We start from the raw sequence: 16,340 nt of genomic DNA on the forward strand, positions 1-16,340 counted from the left end.
CATGGCATCTATAAAATATAAACTCTAACCTGATTGTATTAAAATTGCAGCATCTTTAACAGTCCGAACTTTGTTTCTTACAAACACTGCTTTTATCTGCTTCTGTATAATAACAGCTGCTTTATGCCTCCGAAGCAAAGCAGCATATGCCTTTCTTGTTTTCTCTCCCTGAATAACTGCATGCATAGATAATATGTTTCCAATGTCGCTTCGGTATCCGACAAAGAAACACTTTTCTTTTCAGAAGTTCAACCTTTAACAGAAACACAAAAAAGCAATCAGCATCCATAAAACCCTACCAATTCATTTTCAGAAGTTGCACAAGCCATTTCCAGCATAAATGTGGTTTAACCAATGGAACATTAAGGTAGCATTTGATAAGTGTTAAACAAGGCTGGAACATCTATTTTTTTTTATCTTTTATACTTTAAAATAGAATGGGAAATGAAGTTTAAAAGTGCTACGTTTTAATTCCACTAAAGGGATTGGTGTGAGGTATGGATCAAAGAGAACAAAACAAAACATTCTATTATGTTCTGTCTACGTATATGCCAAGCACTATCTAAAAAAGTAAAAATCTGCAGCAGTTTACACAGAACAATTCCAAGGGTTAGATCATATGATCATCAACTAATCGTTGTTTAGAAAACAAAATCATTTGACAGAGTCATTGTGTTAACTCAATTTTCAGTCCTATCAACATTGCAGCATTGACAAACCCCTATTTTTAGAACTAACAAACAGAAGATGCATCATATAATTAAAAAGTAGTTAAAACGCCATTCTGATCCTCAATGGAGAGATCAGTAATTCGACATGAATAAAGACTAAAAAATTATTGAATAATAATCATTTCAAATATCAGTATGTGTGCTGAATAAATTCTCCTTTTCCATTAGACTGTTTAGGGCCACAAACCACTATGTAATGACATCTTTCATTTCCATTTCCACCAAAATAATCCATGTCTCCCTCCAACACTCTTTAATTCTCATTCCCATTCAGACGTACTTTTACATAGAATTCTTATTCTAATATCTGAATCATGCCACTTTTAGCAAAAGAGTTGTTCTTTTATTCATCATATCATACAAGACGCAAACCTTCATTTATCATAAATCACTTTCCAAATCCTATCCTGGAACAAAAAAACCACCACCGCTTTCATAGGAGTTCTCATCGGTTAACTCTATTTCGTCCCGAAAGCACTAAACACATTTTCCACAAGGCATTCATATCCCCATTTTCATCTCGGGACATTCACGGTAAAGTGAATTTCATTTTTTAGACAAAAAGTCATCAGTTAACTTTCTTACGTCCCCATAGCACTCAACACATTTCCCACAAGGCATCCATATCTTCATTTCCATCTCGGGACATTCACGGTAAAGTGAATTTTATTTCTTAAACAAAAAGTCGTCGGTTAACTTTACTTCGTCCCCACAGCACTCAACACATTTCCCACAAGGCAACCATATCTCCATTTCCATCTCGGGACATTCACGGTAAAGTGAAATTCAATTCTCAAACAAAAAGTCATCGGTTAACTTTATTTCATCGCCACAGTACTTAACACATTTTCCACAAGGCACCCATATCTCCATTTCCATCTCGGGACATTCACTTTAAAGTGAATTTCATTTCTTTAACAAAAAGTCATTGGTTAATGTTAAGAAATGTGGTTGGGCCTAACTCAACCCTACAAAACCAGCTTGTAGGGTGAGGATTGCCCTCATAAAGTGAATTTCACGTTTCCCACAAGGCATCCATATCTCCATTTCCATCTCGGGACATTCACGGTAAAGTGACTTTCACGTTTCCCACAAGGCATCCATATATCCATTTCCATCTCGGGACAATCACGGTAAAGTGAATTTCACGTTTCCCACAAGGCATCCATATCTCCATTTCCATCATGGGACATTCACGATAAAGTGAATTTCACGTTTCCCACAAGGCATCCATATATCCATTTCCATCTCGGGACAATCACGGTAAAGTGAATTTCACGTTTCCCACAAGGCATCCATATCTCCATTTCCATCTCGGGACAATCACACGGTAAAGTGAATTTCACGATTCCCACAAGGCATCCATATCTCTATTTCCATCTCGGGACAATCACGGTAAAGTGAATTTCACATTTCCCACAAGACATCCATATATCCATTTCCATCTCGGGACAAACACGGTAAAGTGAATTTCACGTTTCCCACAAGACATCCATATATCCATTTCCATCTCGGGACAAACACGGTAAAGTGAATTTCACGTTTCCCACAAGGCATCCATATCTCCATTTCCATCTCGGGACAATCACACGGTAAAGTGAAATTCACAATTCCCACAAGGCATCCATATCTCCATTTCCATCTCGGGACATTCACGGTAAAGTGAATTTTACGTTTCCCACAAGGCATCCATATCTCTATTTCCATCTCGGGACAATCACACGGTAAAGTGAATTTTACAATTCCCACAAGGCATCCATATCTCCATTTCCATCTCGGGACATTCACGGTAAAGTGAATTTCACGTTTCCCACAAGGCATCCATATTTCCATTTCCATCTCGGGACATTCACGGTAAAGTGAATTCACTTTCTTAAATAAAAAGTCATAAATCTCGTTATGATTTAAGTTTCGCTTAACTGTAAACCAACTTATAAGTTATAGCCCAAGCAATACTACAAAGTTAAGCAGATACCTAATTGGTTCCTATACTTGTGCTATTCAGAAAGCCGCCAAAAAGGGATTTTAGTATCTTACCAAACACACTCAAATATAAAAATTATCAAAACAAAACTAAGATGGCTAGCACGGACACCAGACACAACTCCATTGAACTTAATGTCTCTTCGATATCCGACACAGGCACACCTTTTTTCTAAAGTGCAACAATTAATAGAAACACAAAAAACAATTGGCATCCATAAAACCCTGCAAATCCAAAAGCTGCAAGGTTGAGACTCGGACACAACAAAGTTCCCTTGTTTATAGATGAGTTCACATTGAGATGCTAAATGCATCTATGGAGTCAAGTGCTATAACTAGGCTATACCTCAACCACATTTTATTCAACTGTTGTTCTTATCTTAGTTTTTTAAAAAAAAAACACTGCCACTGCAATTGTATTGTACAATTTGTACTCATACTGAAGACTATGCTCGTCTATACAAGTCTATTACAAAAGCAATTTTTTGAGTTAACTCAACTTTGATGCCTACTATTGCAAAGTAATATGATTCAGAAATTGACAACCATGGATGACTATAGCTCTAAGCAGTAGATTCCACCCAGCGTTATTAAATAGCAAATAGCAGCGCCATGGCCGCTATGGTGGATATACATGGCATTTTGTAGTCTCACCGCAATGGTAAACATCGGCCAGATATTGCAGGCTTTTCTGCCATAATCTGCTATAACGGCGCCGCAAAGTGGCCGGTATGCCGGGATTTTGGCTCCGCCATGGACCGCCATCTGCCATCAACAACATTGATTCCACTTGATGGCCAACAATGTGGGGAAATAAACACTATTCAAGGTTGCACAAGCCATTTCCAACATAAGTGTGATTTATCGAAGGGAACGCTAAAGTAGCATTTGATAAGTGTTATACATGCTGGAACATCTATTTTTTAAGTTTTTTCTTTAAAATGTTATAAAATAAAAAGAAAAATGAACTAAGATAATAAATTAAGAAGAGCAATTTTCAAGATATTTCTATATTTAAAATCATATCCTTTTAAACTATATAAAGAATAACTTTAAATTATCAATTTGCAGCGTGGGTACAATTTTTATACATGTCCTACTAAATATCCACAATTCCCAAAGATAATGTTCAAACATATTTAGTTTAGGATCATCCACTTTGAACCAAACTATTTAATGCACCCAATGTCGTAGTATAACCACACTAAGTAGCCAAACTTGACAATAACCACAAGATATCATACAATATCCTTTTCAAGAATAGAAACCATGTTGGTACTGTGTCGAACAGATAATGAAAAAAAATTCATTACTGATTCAAAGTATGCATTCATAATAGAAATATGAACCATGCAATGCAATACTGGACATAATCCATAGGTTTTTAAATCAAAAACCATCCATACCAAATTCTGACTAATTTTAGTGTGATTATCATAACAATAAGTGTCTATAAACAAACAATATTTGATCATGATTGATCCATATAACATGTAAAATACTTATCTTTCAATGGTCACGACGACCCCGCGATTTGTAAAAACACAGAACCAAATCATAAGTAAGCACACATCTAGTCGAGCAGCTGCGCTTTTTGGTTTCACATGCGTTGACATTCAACTTAGCAGTATGCTGTAAATTGCTTTCTCAGATACATAAAACATTATTCACAACATGATTATGCCTAGTATTGAATTAAAAATCAATTATAAGATGATCATTATCGCGACTTTATTAAAAAACACTTATCTTTCGAGGATGGTGATGACACTGTTTCAGTATTGTGATCAGTTTCGCGGCGACGGTCCTTTGATTCTGCCTTTATTGTGTGATTTGAATGCCGAGCTATAGTGTTGTCTGTTTTCTCTTCGGTACATCACGGGGTTATGAGTGAAATGAACTCACACAAATCATCCTAAACAAAACACACAACATACCAAAAGCATGTGATTAATATTATACGTAACCAAGATATAATATTCTAACAACATTAAACATGCTTGTCCACGTATGTAAATAGTAAAAGCTAGAGACCCTATTCAAAATCTAAATACCTGAGGTAAATAGCTCCAGCCACTGTTTTAGAAAAGAGAAGCAAGTCTCACCATTCAAAAACTCTGCAGACCTTTTCATGTATTAGTTACAATCAATCGGATTGTTTACCATGCCGCCCAAATCACTAAGAAGAATATAATGTATCAAAAGAAAATTTCTTTTTGGAGTCATAACATAAACATCAATATGCACATAATCCAAACATTGCAGCACTATCTTTTATGTCTATAAACTGCTAATGGTGAACGTCTACACATGGAGGTATGTTCAAAGTTTATAATATTGTCAACAACATTCAACCTTTGATACAAACTACAAAGTGCTATATGTAAAAATCTCAATCTTTGATACAAACTACAAAGTGTTAAATGTAAAAATCTCAGTATGCTCAATTGGTAGGGAATACCTCAACATGAAATTTAGCATAATTGCGAGTAGTTTTTTATAGTGACATGCTGTCAGATGATCATTAACAAAGACTTTCTTCTTTAACTTGACTATCTACAAAAGAAAATGTTCTTAGTATTGTTTCAAAGAGTTACATATCTAAATGGAGATATGTCAATTAAAATAAAAAATTAGACACAGTTCTCAATAATCATAAAATCAAAGAATCAAACTTTAATTAAACCTATAGAGAACTGTGAAAATTTATGAGGTCCAACCTCCGACATCAATAGCCTAGTTTGCTAGAGAATCAGCTGCACTGTTATAGCTCTTTAAACATACAAAAAGAAACATATTTGTTAATGGTGATGCAAATACATAAGGATATCTTTTTGGCCAATATCCACAGATTCCACAAATTCTGATTCGTTGTTAACATCTCTACCTGCTGATGGGTATCATATTGGCCAATATCTCACTCTTGTTCCTTTATACAGACACACAGCTTCAAAAAGTGCAACAGAGTTAGCAATAGGAACCTAATCAATTGGAAAATCAAACTTCACTAATTAGTCATTCAAACTAAGCAAGTTAATAATTATATGTCTCCCCCTCGATGAATACCAACACAATACCTGGTGAAGAATCGAAGCGTTAGTCAAATTCTTGACGTAAATGATCAATTTTAATAAATTATTCCATGTATGTATTTATAATTATTTGCAGAAAATTAAAATCAATGCTTTGATACAGGAATAGATGCCAAATCATCTTCATCAGCAAGCATCGTTAAATAGAAAGCTTTGGTGTGCCTTTTAAAAGGGTTTTTCTATATAGAGAAAAGAGAATAATGAAACACATAAATGTCACCTGCTTACCTTGATTCCTTCTCCCATATTTAGTTTGATTTTTTTATTTGATACACTAATAGGTGAAATGTCACTCTTCTTTGCTTTATTGACCTTAACTGATTTGCTTTTCTTAGCAGAAAATTTATCATCCTGCCAAAAACATACATAGTAAAAGAATTAGGCTTCAACAGTAGCAAATTTCATTGTTTACATGATAATTTATGATCTAATCTTCATACAAATTACAAATTGTGAAATAAGTGCACCAAAGGAGAAGATGCACACTGACATGAGAATGTGACTAAACTAATTTTTGCCTTACCTCCCTATGATCTGTAATTGCATCCACCTTAAAATGATTAGTTCCATCAAGTTGCAATGTTGTATTTGTTAGCTTTACTTGTTCAGTGCTGTCAAAGACAAATTTTGGTTGTAGTTTCGGTATCAATCTTCTTGCATCCACCATAACCCTGGCATTCTTCTTTTTTTTCCGGTAAGCTCCATCATCTGAATATAACATTGCCAAAAATAGTCAAATATACAAGCAGCATCCATGTTCATTTCAAAAAGTGATTCAATTAACAAAATCTGGTCACTTCATTAGAACAACACAAAGATCACATTAAGTACTGATAAAGGTATGGAATAATATTTCAATAATCAATAAGAAATCATACCATCCATAAGCAGCCTGCATAATTCAGCGGCCTCAGCTGCTTCATCTTCTATTTCCTCCTCTGCCTGAGCCAAGGTTGTGCGTCTTCTCATTTTAAGACCCTTAACACTGTCTCCCTTATCACGTTTTAGGTCAATAGTACCTTCTTCTCCCTCTTCAAATTCCTCAGCATCAAGCAAATTTTCCAGATCCCCAGCAAAAGAATCTAGATCACTATTTCCTTCTGAATCACTCTCATTATCATCACCATTTAAAGCTGACAAACTCTGAACTTGCCTATTCCAAATCTCCTGGCACTTCTCTCTGGTCTGCTGCTGTAACTGAAGAAAGGACATTCGCTGACCACGGGCATATTTTCCTATAGTTGTTGGATCAACCTTAACCACAGACACAGCCTGCTCACTTGAAAGTTTGCGTATCATAGCAATGCGATGCCATCTGGTTTGTTTTGCAATGACTTCCTCGGGAACATTGAATTTAAGAAGTACCTGGAATAAGAACATGTCAGAAATTAAAAACATGCATCCATCCATATGGATCAAATATGCTATGTTATCCCTCCATGTTTCAAGCTATCAGAAGCCAACTAGACACATAAAGCAGTGCAATGGTGATATATTCCTTTGTTTTGGAGCATTTATATCTAGAAAACTTGTTTGCTACCTATTTATATGTGAGAAAACAAAAGCAATTAATATATGGACCAAAATCTGTGCAGGAAGGGAAAATTGTGAAATTGAAGATAAGCAAAACGATCATATTTCATAATCATGTGCAGTCCCAAGTTAAAGAAAAAGGACAAGGTAATGAACAAAATCCATAAAGGCGCTTGCCTATTTAAGCAAATGAACTTGTTGACTAGGCATCAATGAAAATCAATTTTCCACTTCTGCTTTTAGACACCCTTTTTTGTTGTTATTAATATAAATTACATATTAAAACACTTTGCAGCATTAATTTTTTATTCCATTTTTCTCAACTTATCTCAGCTTTACTCACAGAAATGATACAAAATGCTAGAAAAGAAAACCATCTTTAAAATGAAGCTCTATGATTCACATACAGTTATAGTTAATCACATACAGTTCAGAGCAGACCACTAAAATGTAGAATTTTGTATTTCTTATATTGAGTTTGTACATAATAGAATAGGATATAAATAGTCTAGGGAGTACAAGTAACTAAAGAAACTAATTAAATCCTAATTAACTCTAATTAATTCCTATTTACAAGAAGGGAAATATTCTATATGGCTGTGTAAATGAGTATAACTGTATTCATATAATACAGCTATAAAATCTGTATTGCTGTCCCTTATTAATGGCTGCATAACTATGCCTTAATGGCTGCAGAACAACTAACAGGTCAGCAACCAACACTCCCCCTCAAGTTGGGTCATAGATGTCTATCACGCCTAACTTGAATCTTAAGTTTTCGTAGTTAGCTCTAGGAAGCGCCTTAGTCAAGATATCAGCTATTTGATGACTTGAGGGTGTGTGCTGAAGAGAAATTAATCCATTGTCTTAATTCTCCTTGATGAAATGTCTATCAATTTCTACATGCTTTGTCCTGTCGTGTTGCACAGGATTTTTAGCAATACTTATGGCAGCTTTGTTGTCACACAATAGAGTTACTTCATGGTAAGTATGAACTTGTAGTTCCGCAAGCATCCTTTGGAGCCACATCCCTTCACAAATCCCATGAGCCATTGACCTTAATTCTGCTTCAGCACTGCTTCTTGCTACCACAGATTGTTTCTTGCTTCTCCATGTCACTAAGTTGCCCCATACATATGAGCAATACCCACTGGTTGATCTTCTATCAGTTACTGAGCCTGCCCAATCTGCATCTGTGAATATTTCTATTTTCCTGCTTGTGTCCTTATTGAAATGCAGCCCCTTCCCTGGTGCCTTTTTGAGATACTGCAGAATACGGTTAACTGCTTTCATGTGAGTCTCTTTGGGATCGTTCATGTAGCGACTAACCATGCTGACAGAAAAACCAATATCTGGTCGTGTATGGGTTAGGTAGATAAGTCTCCCCACTAGTCTTTGATACATCTCTTTATCAGTTGGTGGACTCTCTTTTTCCTCTCCTATTTTCACATTAGATTCCATAGGAGTGTCTGCTGGCCGACATCCTAACATCTCCGTTTCTTGAAGTAAGTCAAGAGTATATTTCCTTTGAGACAAATAGATTCCAAATTTTGATCGTGCCACTTCCATTCCAAGAAAATATCGTAACTGACCAAGGTCTTTAACTTCAAATTCCTTAGCTAGTAACAATTTTAACCCTTTAATTCCAATATAGTCATCACCTGTAATAATAATGTCGTCAACGTAAACAATGAAGATGGTTACCTTGCCTTCCTCTGAATGCTTTAAGAACATTGTGTGGTCTGTTTGGCATTGAGAGAAACCATGCATTCTAACTACTCGTGTAAGCCTATCAAACCAAGCCCGTGGGGATTGCTTGAGCCCGTATAGTGATCTTTTGAGTTTACATACCTTGCCTGAATTTTCTGACGTCTCAAGTCCTGGTGGTATTCTCATGTAAACATCTTCTTCAAGTTCACCATTTAGGAAAGCATTTTTTATATCTAGCTGATGAAGTGGCCAATCCAAATTTACTGCCAAAGAAAGGAGAACACGGATTGAGTTTAATTTTGCTACAGGTGCAAAGGTCTCTTCATAGTCCACACCATAAGACTGTGTGAATCCTTTTGCCACCAATCGAGCTTTATACCTGTTCACACTCCCGTCCACATTATATTTCACCGAGAATATCCATTTGCATCCAACTGGCTTCTTTCCATCTGGAAGGTGACAGAGCTGCCATGTACTATTCTTCTCTAGTGCCTTGATTTCTTCCACAACCGCAGCCTTCCACTCTGGAACTAGGATAGCTTCATGAAAATTTTGAGGAATGTGGGTGTTGTCCACTGCATTGATGAAATTCTTGTACTCCTGCGACAATTTTTCACTAGAAACATGGTTCCCAATTGGGTGTTTGGTACAAGACCTCACTCCCTTTCTTATGGAAATAGGTAAGTTTAAGCTTTGGTCATATGTGTCAGTATCCAATAAATTAGAAGATGAATCAATGCATGGTAATTTACCTTTGTGAGTAGGTTCAGAATCTGAATTTTGGGCAGCCTTGGTTATGCTTCGGAAGAGTGCATGTTTTTACTTCCTTAAGAGTTTGAAGCTTGTTTTTCTTCCTTGTGTATACTTGTACTTCTTTTCCTCCATTTGTTGTCTTGGTAGCCTCAAGAGTGGTTGCTTGCTGGTCCAGTTCAGGTTCAAGTATTATTTGGGCAGATTCCGAATTTTTAGTGGTTGAGCCAGGTTTCGGTGGGTTAGATTTTGGAACAGATTCTTGCAGGACAGATTCTGGTATATTTTCTGCAACGGTTTCTGGGACAGATTCTGGTACGGCTTCTGGGACAGATTCTGGGACATATGGGACAGATTCTGGTACAGTTTCTGGGACAGATTCTGGTACAGTTTCTGGGACAGATTTTGGTATAGTAATTTCCCAAGGTTGGTGTTCATCAATTGTCACTTTCTCCCCCTGAATGGCAACCTTGGAATAAAAAGCATTCTCTTCATAAAACGTGACATCTATAGTGTGATAGATTCGTCTTTTCTGAGGACAATAACATTTATATCCTTTCTTGGTAGGAGAGTATCCCAAGAATATACATTTGATGGCTTTTGGGTCCAGCTTATTGGGATTTGGCTTTTGATCATGTACAAATGCAGTACATCCAAAAATCTTTGGTGGGAGATTTGTGATGAGTTTGGTCGAAGGATAAAAGGACAAGAGGGTTTGGTGAGGTGTGTTTAGGTTGAGTGTTTTGGAGGGCATTCTATTTATTAGGTATGATGAAGAAAGAACCGCATCTCCCCAAAAATGGCTAGGTACATTCATGGACAACATGAGGGCTCGAGTGACTTCCAATAGGTGTCTATTTTTCCTCTATGCTGTTCCATTTTGCTGGGGAGAATATGGACATGAAGTTTGGTGTACAATCCCATTTTTGGCAAGGTATGTACCAAGGGCGTGGTGGAAGTACTCCCCCCCCATTATCAGTTCCTAGGATTTGAATGTTGCTTTGAAATTGGGTTTGAACCATTTTATGGAAGTTCTCAAATATACTCCCCACCTCTGACTTTTCTTTCATGAGAAACACCCAAGTGACTCTTGTATGGTCATCAATAAAGGTGACAAACCACCTTGACCCAGTAATATTGCTCACTCGTGAAGGTCCCCACACGTCACTATGAATAAGGGTGAAAGGTTTAGATGGCTTATAAGGTTGTATGGAAAAATGAGACTTGGTGTGTTTGGCTAGTTCGCACACTTCACATTTGAAAAAACCAGAATCTTTATTAAATAATGATGGAAACAACTTTTTCAAATATATAAAATTTGGGTGTCCTAGGCGGTAATGCCATAACATTACATCATTCTCATTCTTTGATGAACACGTAAGGGCAGCCTTGTATGATCTTTTATTTTGTTCTTCAACTCTTAGGTAGTAAAGGCCTGCACTCTCCTCAGCATTGCCAATCATCTTCCCCGAATTCATATCCTTTTTGAGCAAGAGTAGCAGTGGAAGAGGAAGTACTAGTGTTTTGTATTGCTTGTTGCATCATTTTCTGCAACATCTCTATTTGTTCTTTGTTAAAAGGGTCTGCCTCTGCAGTATTTTTTGATTTGCCTTCATCAACAGCAACAGCATATGCGCGTGTATCCTTGAATCGTGGTTTCAGATCCGTGGGTTTCCCATGAAGCACCCAACATGTTTCTTTTGTATGTCCAGGACGCTTGCAGTGATCACACCATCCTCTACCTTTCTTTGGTGGACCTCTTGCTATAAGGGCAGAGCCTTCAATGTTTGCTCTTTGACTTCCCAACATAACTTTTCTTCTACTTTCTTCCCTTCTTACTTCTGCAAATGCTTCACGAATACTTGGGAGAGGTTTAGTTCCAAGAATCCTTCCCCTTACTTCATCTAAATTTTTATTTAGTCCCAATAAAAATTGATAGATTCGATCCTTCTCGATCAATTTTTTGTATATATTTTCATCCTCCAGACACTTCCACTCTGTATCGGCATATATGTCGAGTTGCTGCCAATACTTTGTGAGAGTGTGATAGTACTCTGTTACTTGAGAGTCTCCTTGTTGAAGGTTATGTAAGAGGCTTTTGATCTCAAATATGGCTGAAGTGTTATCCACATTTGAGTAGGTCTCCTTGGCAGCATTCCAGATTTTTGCAGCATTGCCATAATACATGAAATTTTCACCACACTCATTTGTCATGGAGTTGAGTAACCACGACATCACAAGACTGTTTTCAAGTTTCCACTTTGCATGGTTTGAATCAGTCTTTGCTGGCTGCTTAGCGTCGCCGGTGATGTAGTCTTCCTTTCCCTTTCCTTGGAGGAAGAGTCGGACAGATCTGGACCATTGTGTATAATTCTGTCCATTTAGCTTGTAACAAGTAATGAGAATTGTCTCATTATGACTGGTGGTGTTTCCAGTCGCAGCCTTTGGATCAGCATCTGAGATGCTCGAGCTGTTTGTTTTTTCCTCCATGGGAAAATCCTAATTTTTATTTCGGATCAGAACTGTAGCTCTGATACCATGTAGAATTTTGTATTTCTTATATTGAGTTTGTACATAATAGAATAGGATATAAATAGTCTAGGGAGTACAAGTAACTAAAGAAACTAATTAAATCCTAATTAACTCTAATTAATTTCTATTTACAAGAAGGGAAATATTCTATATGGCTGTGTAAATGAGTATAACTGTATTCATATAATACAGCTATAAAATCTGTATTGCTGTCCCTTATTAATGGCTGCATAACTATGCCTTAATGGCTGCAGAACAACTAACAGGTCAGCAACCAACATAAAACGCAACACACCTCTCGTGCAGCCTCCATGCTTAATCTACGTAAATCAGCATCCGTACCGGTAACAGTGGAACCTCCCCTGCCAGCCGCTGCTTTTTTCTTCACCACTGCACTAGACACTGGTGCCTTTGGAGGTGCCCTAGCATAGCTAAAACCCAAGCCGCGGCCTGATGGATCAACAACTCCAGTAATTTCCATCCGTTCAATATTTTCCTTACCCTGACAAAGAGAATATCCAAAGGAACTTGATTTAGTCAAGATATGTACCGCCCTCCAAAGTTAGGGATGTCAATGGGGCGGGGCGGGGACGGGGGATACATTCCCATCACAATCCCCGCCATTGAATTTATTTCCCATCCCCGCTTCGGATCCCCGCTTCGGGGGATTTTGTCCCCCGTCCCCGCGGATCCCCGCGGGTCCCCACGGATCCCACCATGCGGAGATCTATAAATATGATTTTTTTTATATATTATTTTAAACCAAATTAATAGTAAAAGCTTCAAAAACAAACCAATAAATATATTTTTTTTTACAATATTTAATCTATAATATCGAACAAAATTTCTAAACTAAAAGAAATGACAAAATCATTTATATCACTCTTTTACTAACAATAGATATATATTTTAAATTTGTGTATAAGATTAACTATATAAAATGTCAAATAAACTTACATAATAATTTAAAATTATATATAAATTAAGGACATTATGCTATTTTATTCGGGGCGGGGACTCCACGAGGCGGGAGATATTTGCGCCACCCCCGTCCCCGAAGTGCCTTCGGGGAGACTTTGATCCCCATCCCATCCCCGCGGGGGGAAATTCCCCATCTTTGGGGCCCCAAACGGAAAATCCCCTTGGGGATCCCCGCTAACGGATGCAAGTTGACATCCCTATCCAAAGTATGCGACAATGGAGATCCAAAAGCAAGCTCTTGCTACCTTTTCTAAACAGTGGCAAAAGTTTGACTGGACAGATAAATTGCATTGAAATTTATCGAATTATCTCTATAGTCTCGTTAAACAAATCATGGTTTCTAACAAGCTTAATTAAAATGACAGGTCATCCAACCTTTCTCCAACTTTAATTATTTCAGTATTTTTGTGTTGTTTAAAAAAAAAAAATGGAGTAAAGAGCTTATCAGTTTTAATTATTTCAGTTTTGAAAAAATTCTCTTCCAAAAAATTTCTTACATGACACACAGTAAGATATCAAATAATTTTAATTGAGAAAATAGGAGATGCTCCATAAATATGAAATAAATTTACATTGACATTCAATTTCGGCAAATCATTAGGACATATTAAAATGAGATGAATGACATGGAAAATTGACGATCATATTTTTTAGTTATTTTTTACTCCCATTGAATGTCCATTAAACCCATTTTTAAATAGTACTACGAAACATTTTAAAGAAAATAATATAACAATATAGTATGAGATTCAACTTATAATTTATTTGATAATCTTTTTAAAAAATTTATTTTAATTCAAAAACAACAGTTTGTAAGTTGAAAAGAATTTGATAATTTTAAAAAAAAAAATTATTTTAATTCGAAAACAACAGTTTGTAACTTGAAAAGAATTCTAAATTTATTTTAAGTATCTATTTGAAACTCCTTGTTACTTGTATCTAAAATGCTACTTATTTGCTTAGCAGTCTTCAAATTAACATTTTCTTGTAAGTAGCCTTCAAATTAACATTTGCTTGTAACTTGTAAGTGAGACTATATCGATTACAAGATTAATTTGGAGATTATTTCTTCCACCATAAAAGGTGTTCCCACGCGGTTGTAAAAAATTAAAAATGTCTTTAGAATTTAAAAATGCATTTTTGGACGTACTAGATTTCGTGGGTGTTTGGTTCTCCGGTGAAATAAATTAATTTTGAAAGAATTAATTTTGTAGAATTGATTTCAATTAAAATTGAGTTTAATATAAAGTGATTTATGTTTGGGATATATTCACAACAAAAGTGAGTGATTTGTATGAAAAATATTTGAATATTTTTATCAATATGGCTTTTGGATGTGTAAATGACAAAAATAATAAAAAAAAAGACAGTGAGAATTAAGGTTATTGTTCAATTTAAGGACAAAAAAGAAAAATTGATGGAAAGGGAGAATTGCTTCCTAGAATTGATTTCAAGAAGCTAAGAATTATAGTTTCACAAAAAATCAATTATAAACTAGAAAAAACAAGGTGGCAACAAACTGTTCATAAAAAATCATAATCAGTGAAGTGAAATTTCCTTATATCAAACAAAAGATAGAGACAATATGATTCATCATAAACCCTATCTTCTAAAAATATAACTTTTGTTTAAATTCTATCCATAAAAGAAAATTATCACGAAAAATAATGGATGCATGAATTATTTTGCTACAGGAATCTAATTTCATAAATGGAGTGAAATGTTATTTTTTTCACTCAATTTTCGAAGTAGCATAATATAAATGAGAAGGTCAAAAAGAAAAAAAACAATTTTTTTGAGATGGGAGTCCAAGTATGAAAGTCTTAGAATAACTAAATAAAAAAATGCGTAAACACACTATGAAACATGAAGGACCTACACAAGTCAGCAACTCATTTGTGAACAAATTACATATACATACTACAATTATATCTTACAGTAAGATCAATCTATAATACACTGTTCATTACAGGCAGCTGATTATTTTGAAAAGAAATCTTCCTCTCTTTTCCTCTAACTTTAAATTGTAAACCCAGATTTACTTTACCTTTAAAAGTCTAATATTTAGAAATTTTGAACATATAACTGATAAGCAAGATATATGATGAAGCTGAAGCCAACAAATCTAAAAATCAAATAAACATAGATCACCTGAGTTGTACAGGCAGCAAAATTGCTACTCAAGTTCCATGGAGTAATTTGCAGTTCTCTCTCAATGTGTGATGCAGCAGCCAGTGCTATATCTTCATCAGGAAGCCGACTCATTGCAGATGAAATATTATTAGGATGTGTTTCAGTTATTCCTAAATGTTTTAAGCGGTAGAGGCCATCTTGCATGCTTTCAAAAGCACAAACGTAAAACAATGGATATCAAACAGAAAGGCAAGAAGGAATCATATTAAAGAAATAGACGTATCTGATAAAAACAAACAATAACGCATAAGCATGAAGATTTAGGACACACAGTGACAAGCAATTAAAGGACCTTCAGAGCACACACCAACTTCAGAAGCATCAAGACCCTGAACCTTATAAAATCATATAAAAAGTACCAGGCAGAGTAACTGATAAAAACTCATGATAATTTTTCAAACCAAACTTTTTCAACAACCCAAGAAAACAGTATCAGGTACGCAACTCTGAACCGCATAACTGATGGGATATTTTTTACAGTGCAAGTTCCAAACCATCATATCATGCTTTTAAGAGAATTTTATGTGCAACTATTATGCTGTTAACAGTGCATGTCAACGTAAAGAGATGTATTATTCATCAACAAAGGAACCGAATCTCAAATGATGTAACTCACAAGTTCTGGTGTCACCATTTTTCTCAATTCATCCTCCGACCACATGCGGAAATTACGCTTTTTAACAAAAATGGATTGTCCATTTGGGCCTCTCTGCAGTAATACACATTGAATGAAACATTCAGGAATACCGAAGATATAATGAAGGTTAAAACTAAGATTGTAAAAAATCACATAAAATCCAATGCAAAATCTTGCAGAACTTCCGCTCAATCATTT

The 16,340-nt window shown here is 35.7% G+C and overlaps 1 protein-coding gene across 47 annotated transcripts in view; it reads right to left on the minus strand.

Moving 5' to 3' along the window:
* Window positions 1-263: 263 nt before the first annotated feature.
* LOC131602045 (transcription initiation factor TFIID subunit 1-like) overlaps window positions 264-16,340 on the minus strand; it is a 36,411-nt gene continuing 20,334 nt past the window's right edge. For 26 of the 47 annotated variants that reach the window (XM_058874003.1, XM_058873993.1, XM_058874017.1 and 23 more), the window contains 8 exons: window positions 15,464-16,214; window positions 12,627-12,833; window positions 6,685-7,171; window positions 6,330-6,514; window positions 6,035-6,157; window positions 5,176-5,270; window positions 4,769-4,839; window positions 264-4,629 (listed from right to left, as the gene is read on the minus strand). In XM_058874003.1, coding sequence (XP_058729986.1) covers window positions 4,625-4,629; window positions 4,769-4,839; window positions 5,176-5,270; window positions 6,035-6,157; window positions 6,330-6,514; window positions 6,685-7,171; window positions 12,627-12,833; window positions 15,464-15,649 — 1,359 coding nt within the window. In that variant the 5' untranslated portion in view covers window positions 15,650-16,214 and the 3' untranslated portion in view covers window positions 264-4,624. Of the gene's footprint in view, window positions 4,630-4,767; window positions 4,894-5,175; window positions 5,271-5,400; window positions 5,696-6,034; window positions 6,158-6,329; window positions 6,515-6,684; window positions 7,172-12,626; window positions 12,834-15,463; window positions 16,215-16,340 lie in introns of those variants that run through there. The other 21 variants (XM_058874025.1, XM_058874026.1, XM_058873996.1 and 18 more) reach the window with 18 other exon arrangements.

Source organism: Vicia villosa, linkage group LG5 (genome assembly GCF_029867415.1).
Source record: "Vicia villosa cultivar HV-30 ecotype Madison, WI linkage group LG5, Vvil1.0, whole genome shotgun sequence".
Lineage (NCBI taxonomy): Eukaryota > Viridiplantae > Streptophyta > Magnoliopsida > Fabales > Fabaceae > Vicia > Vicia villosa.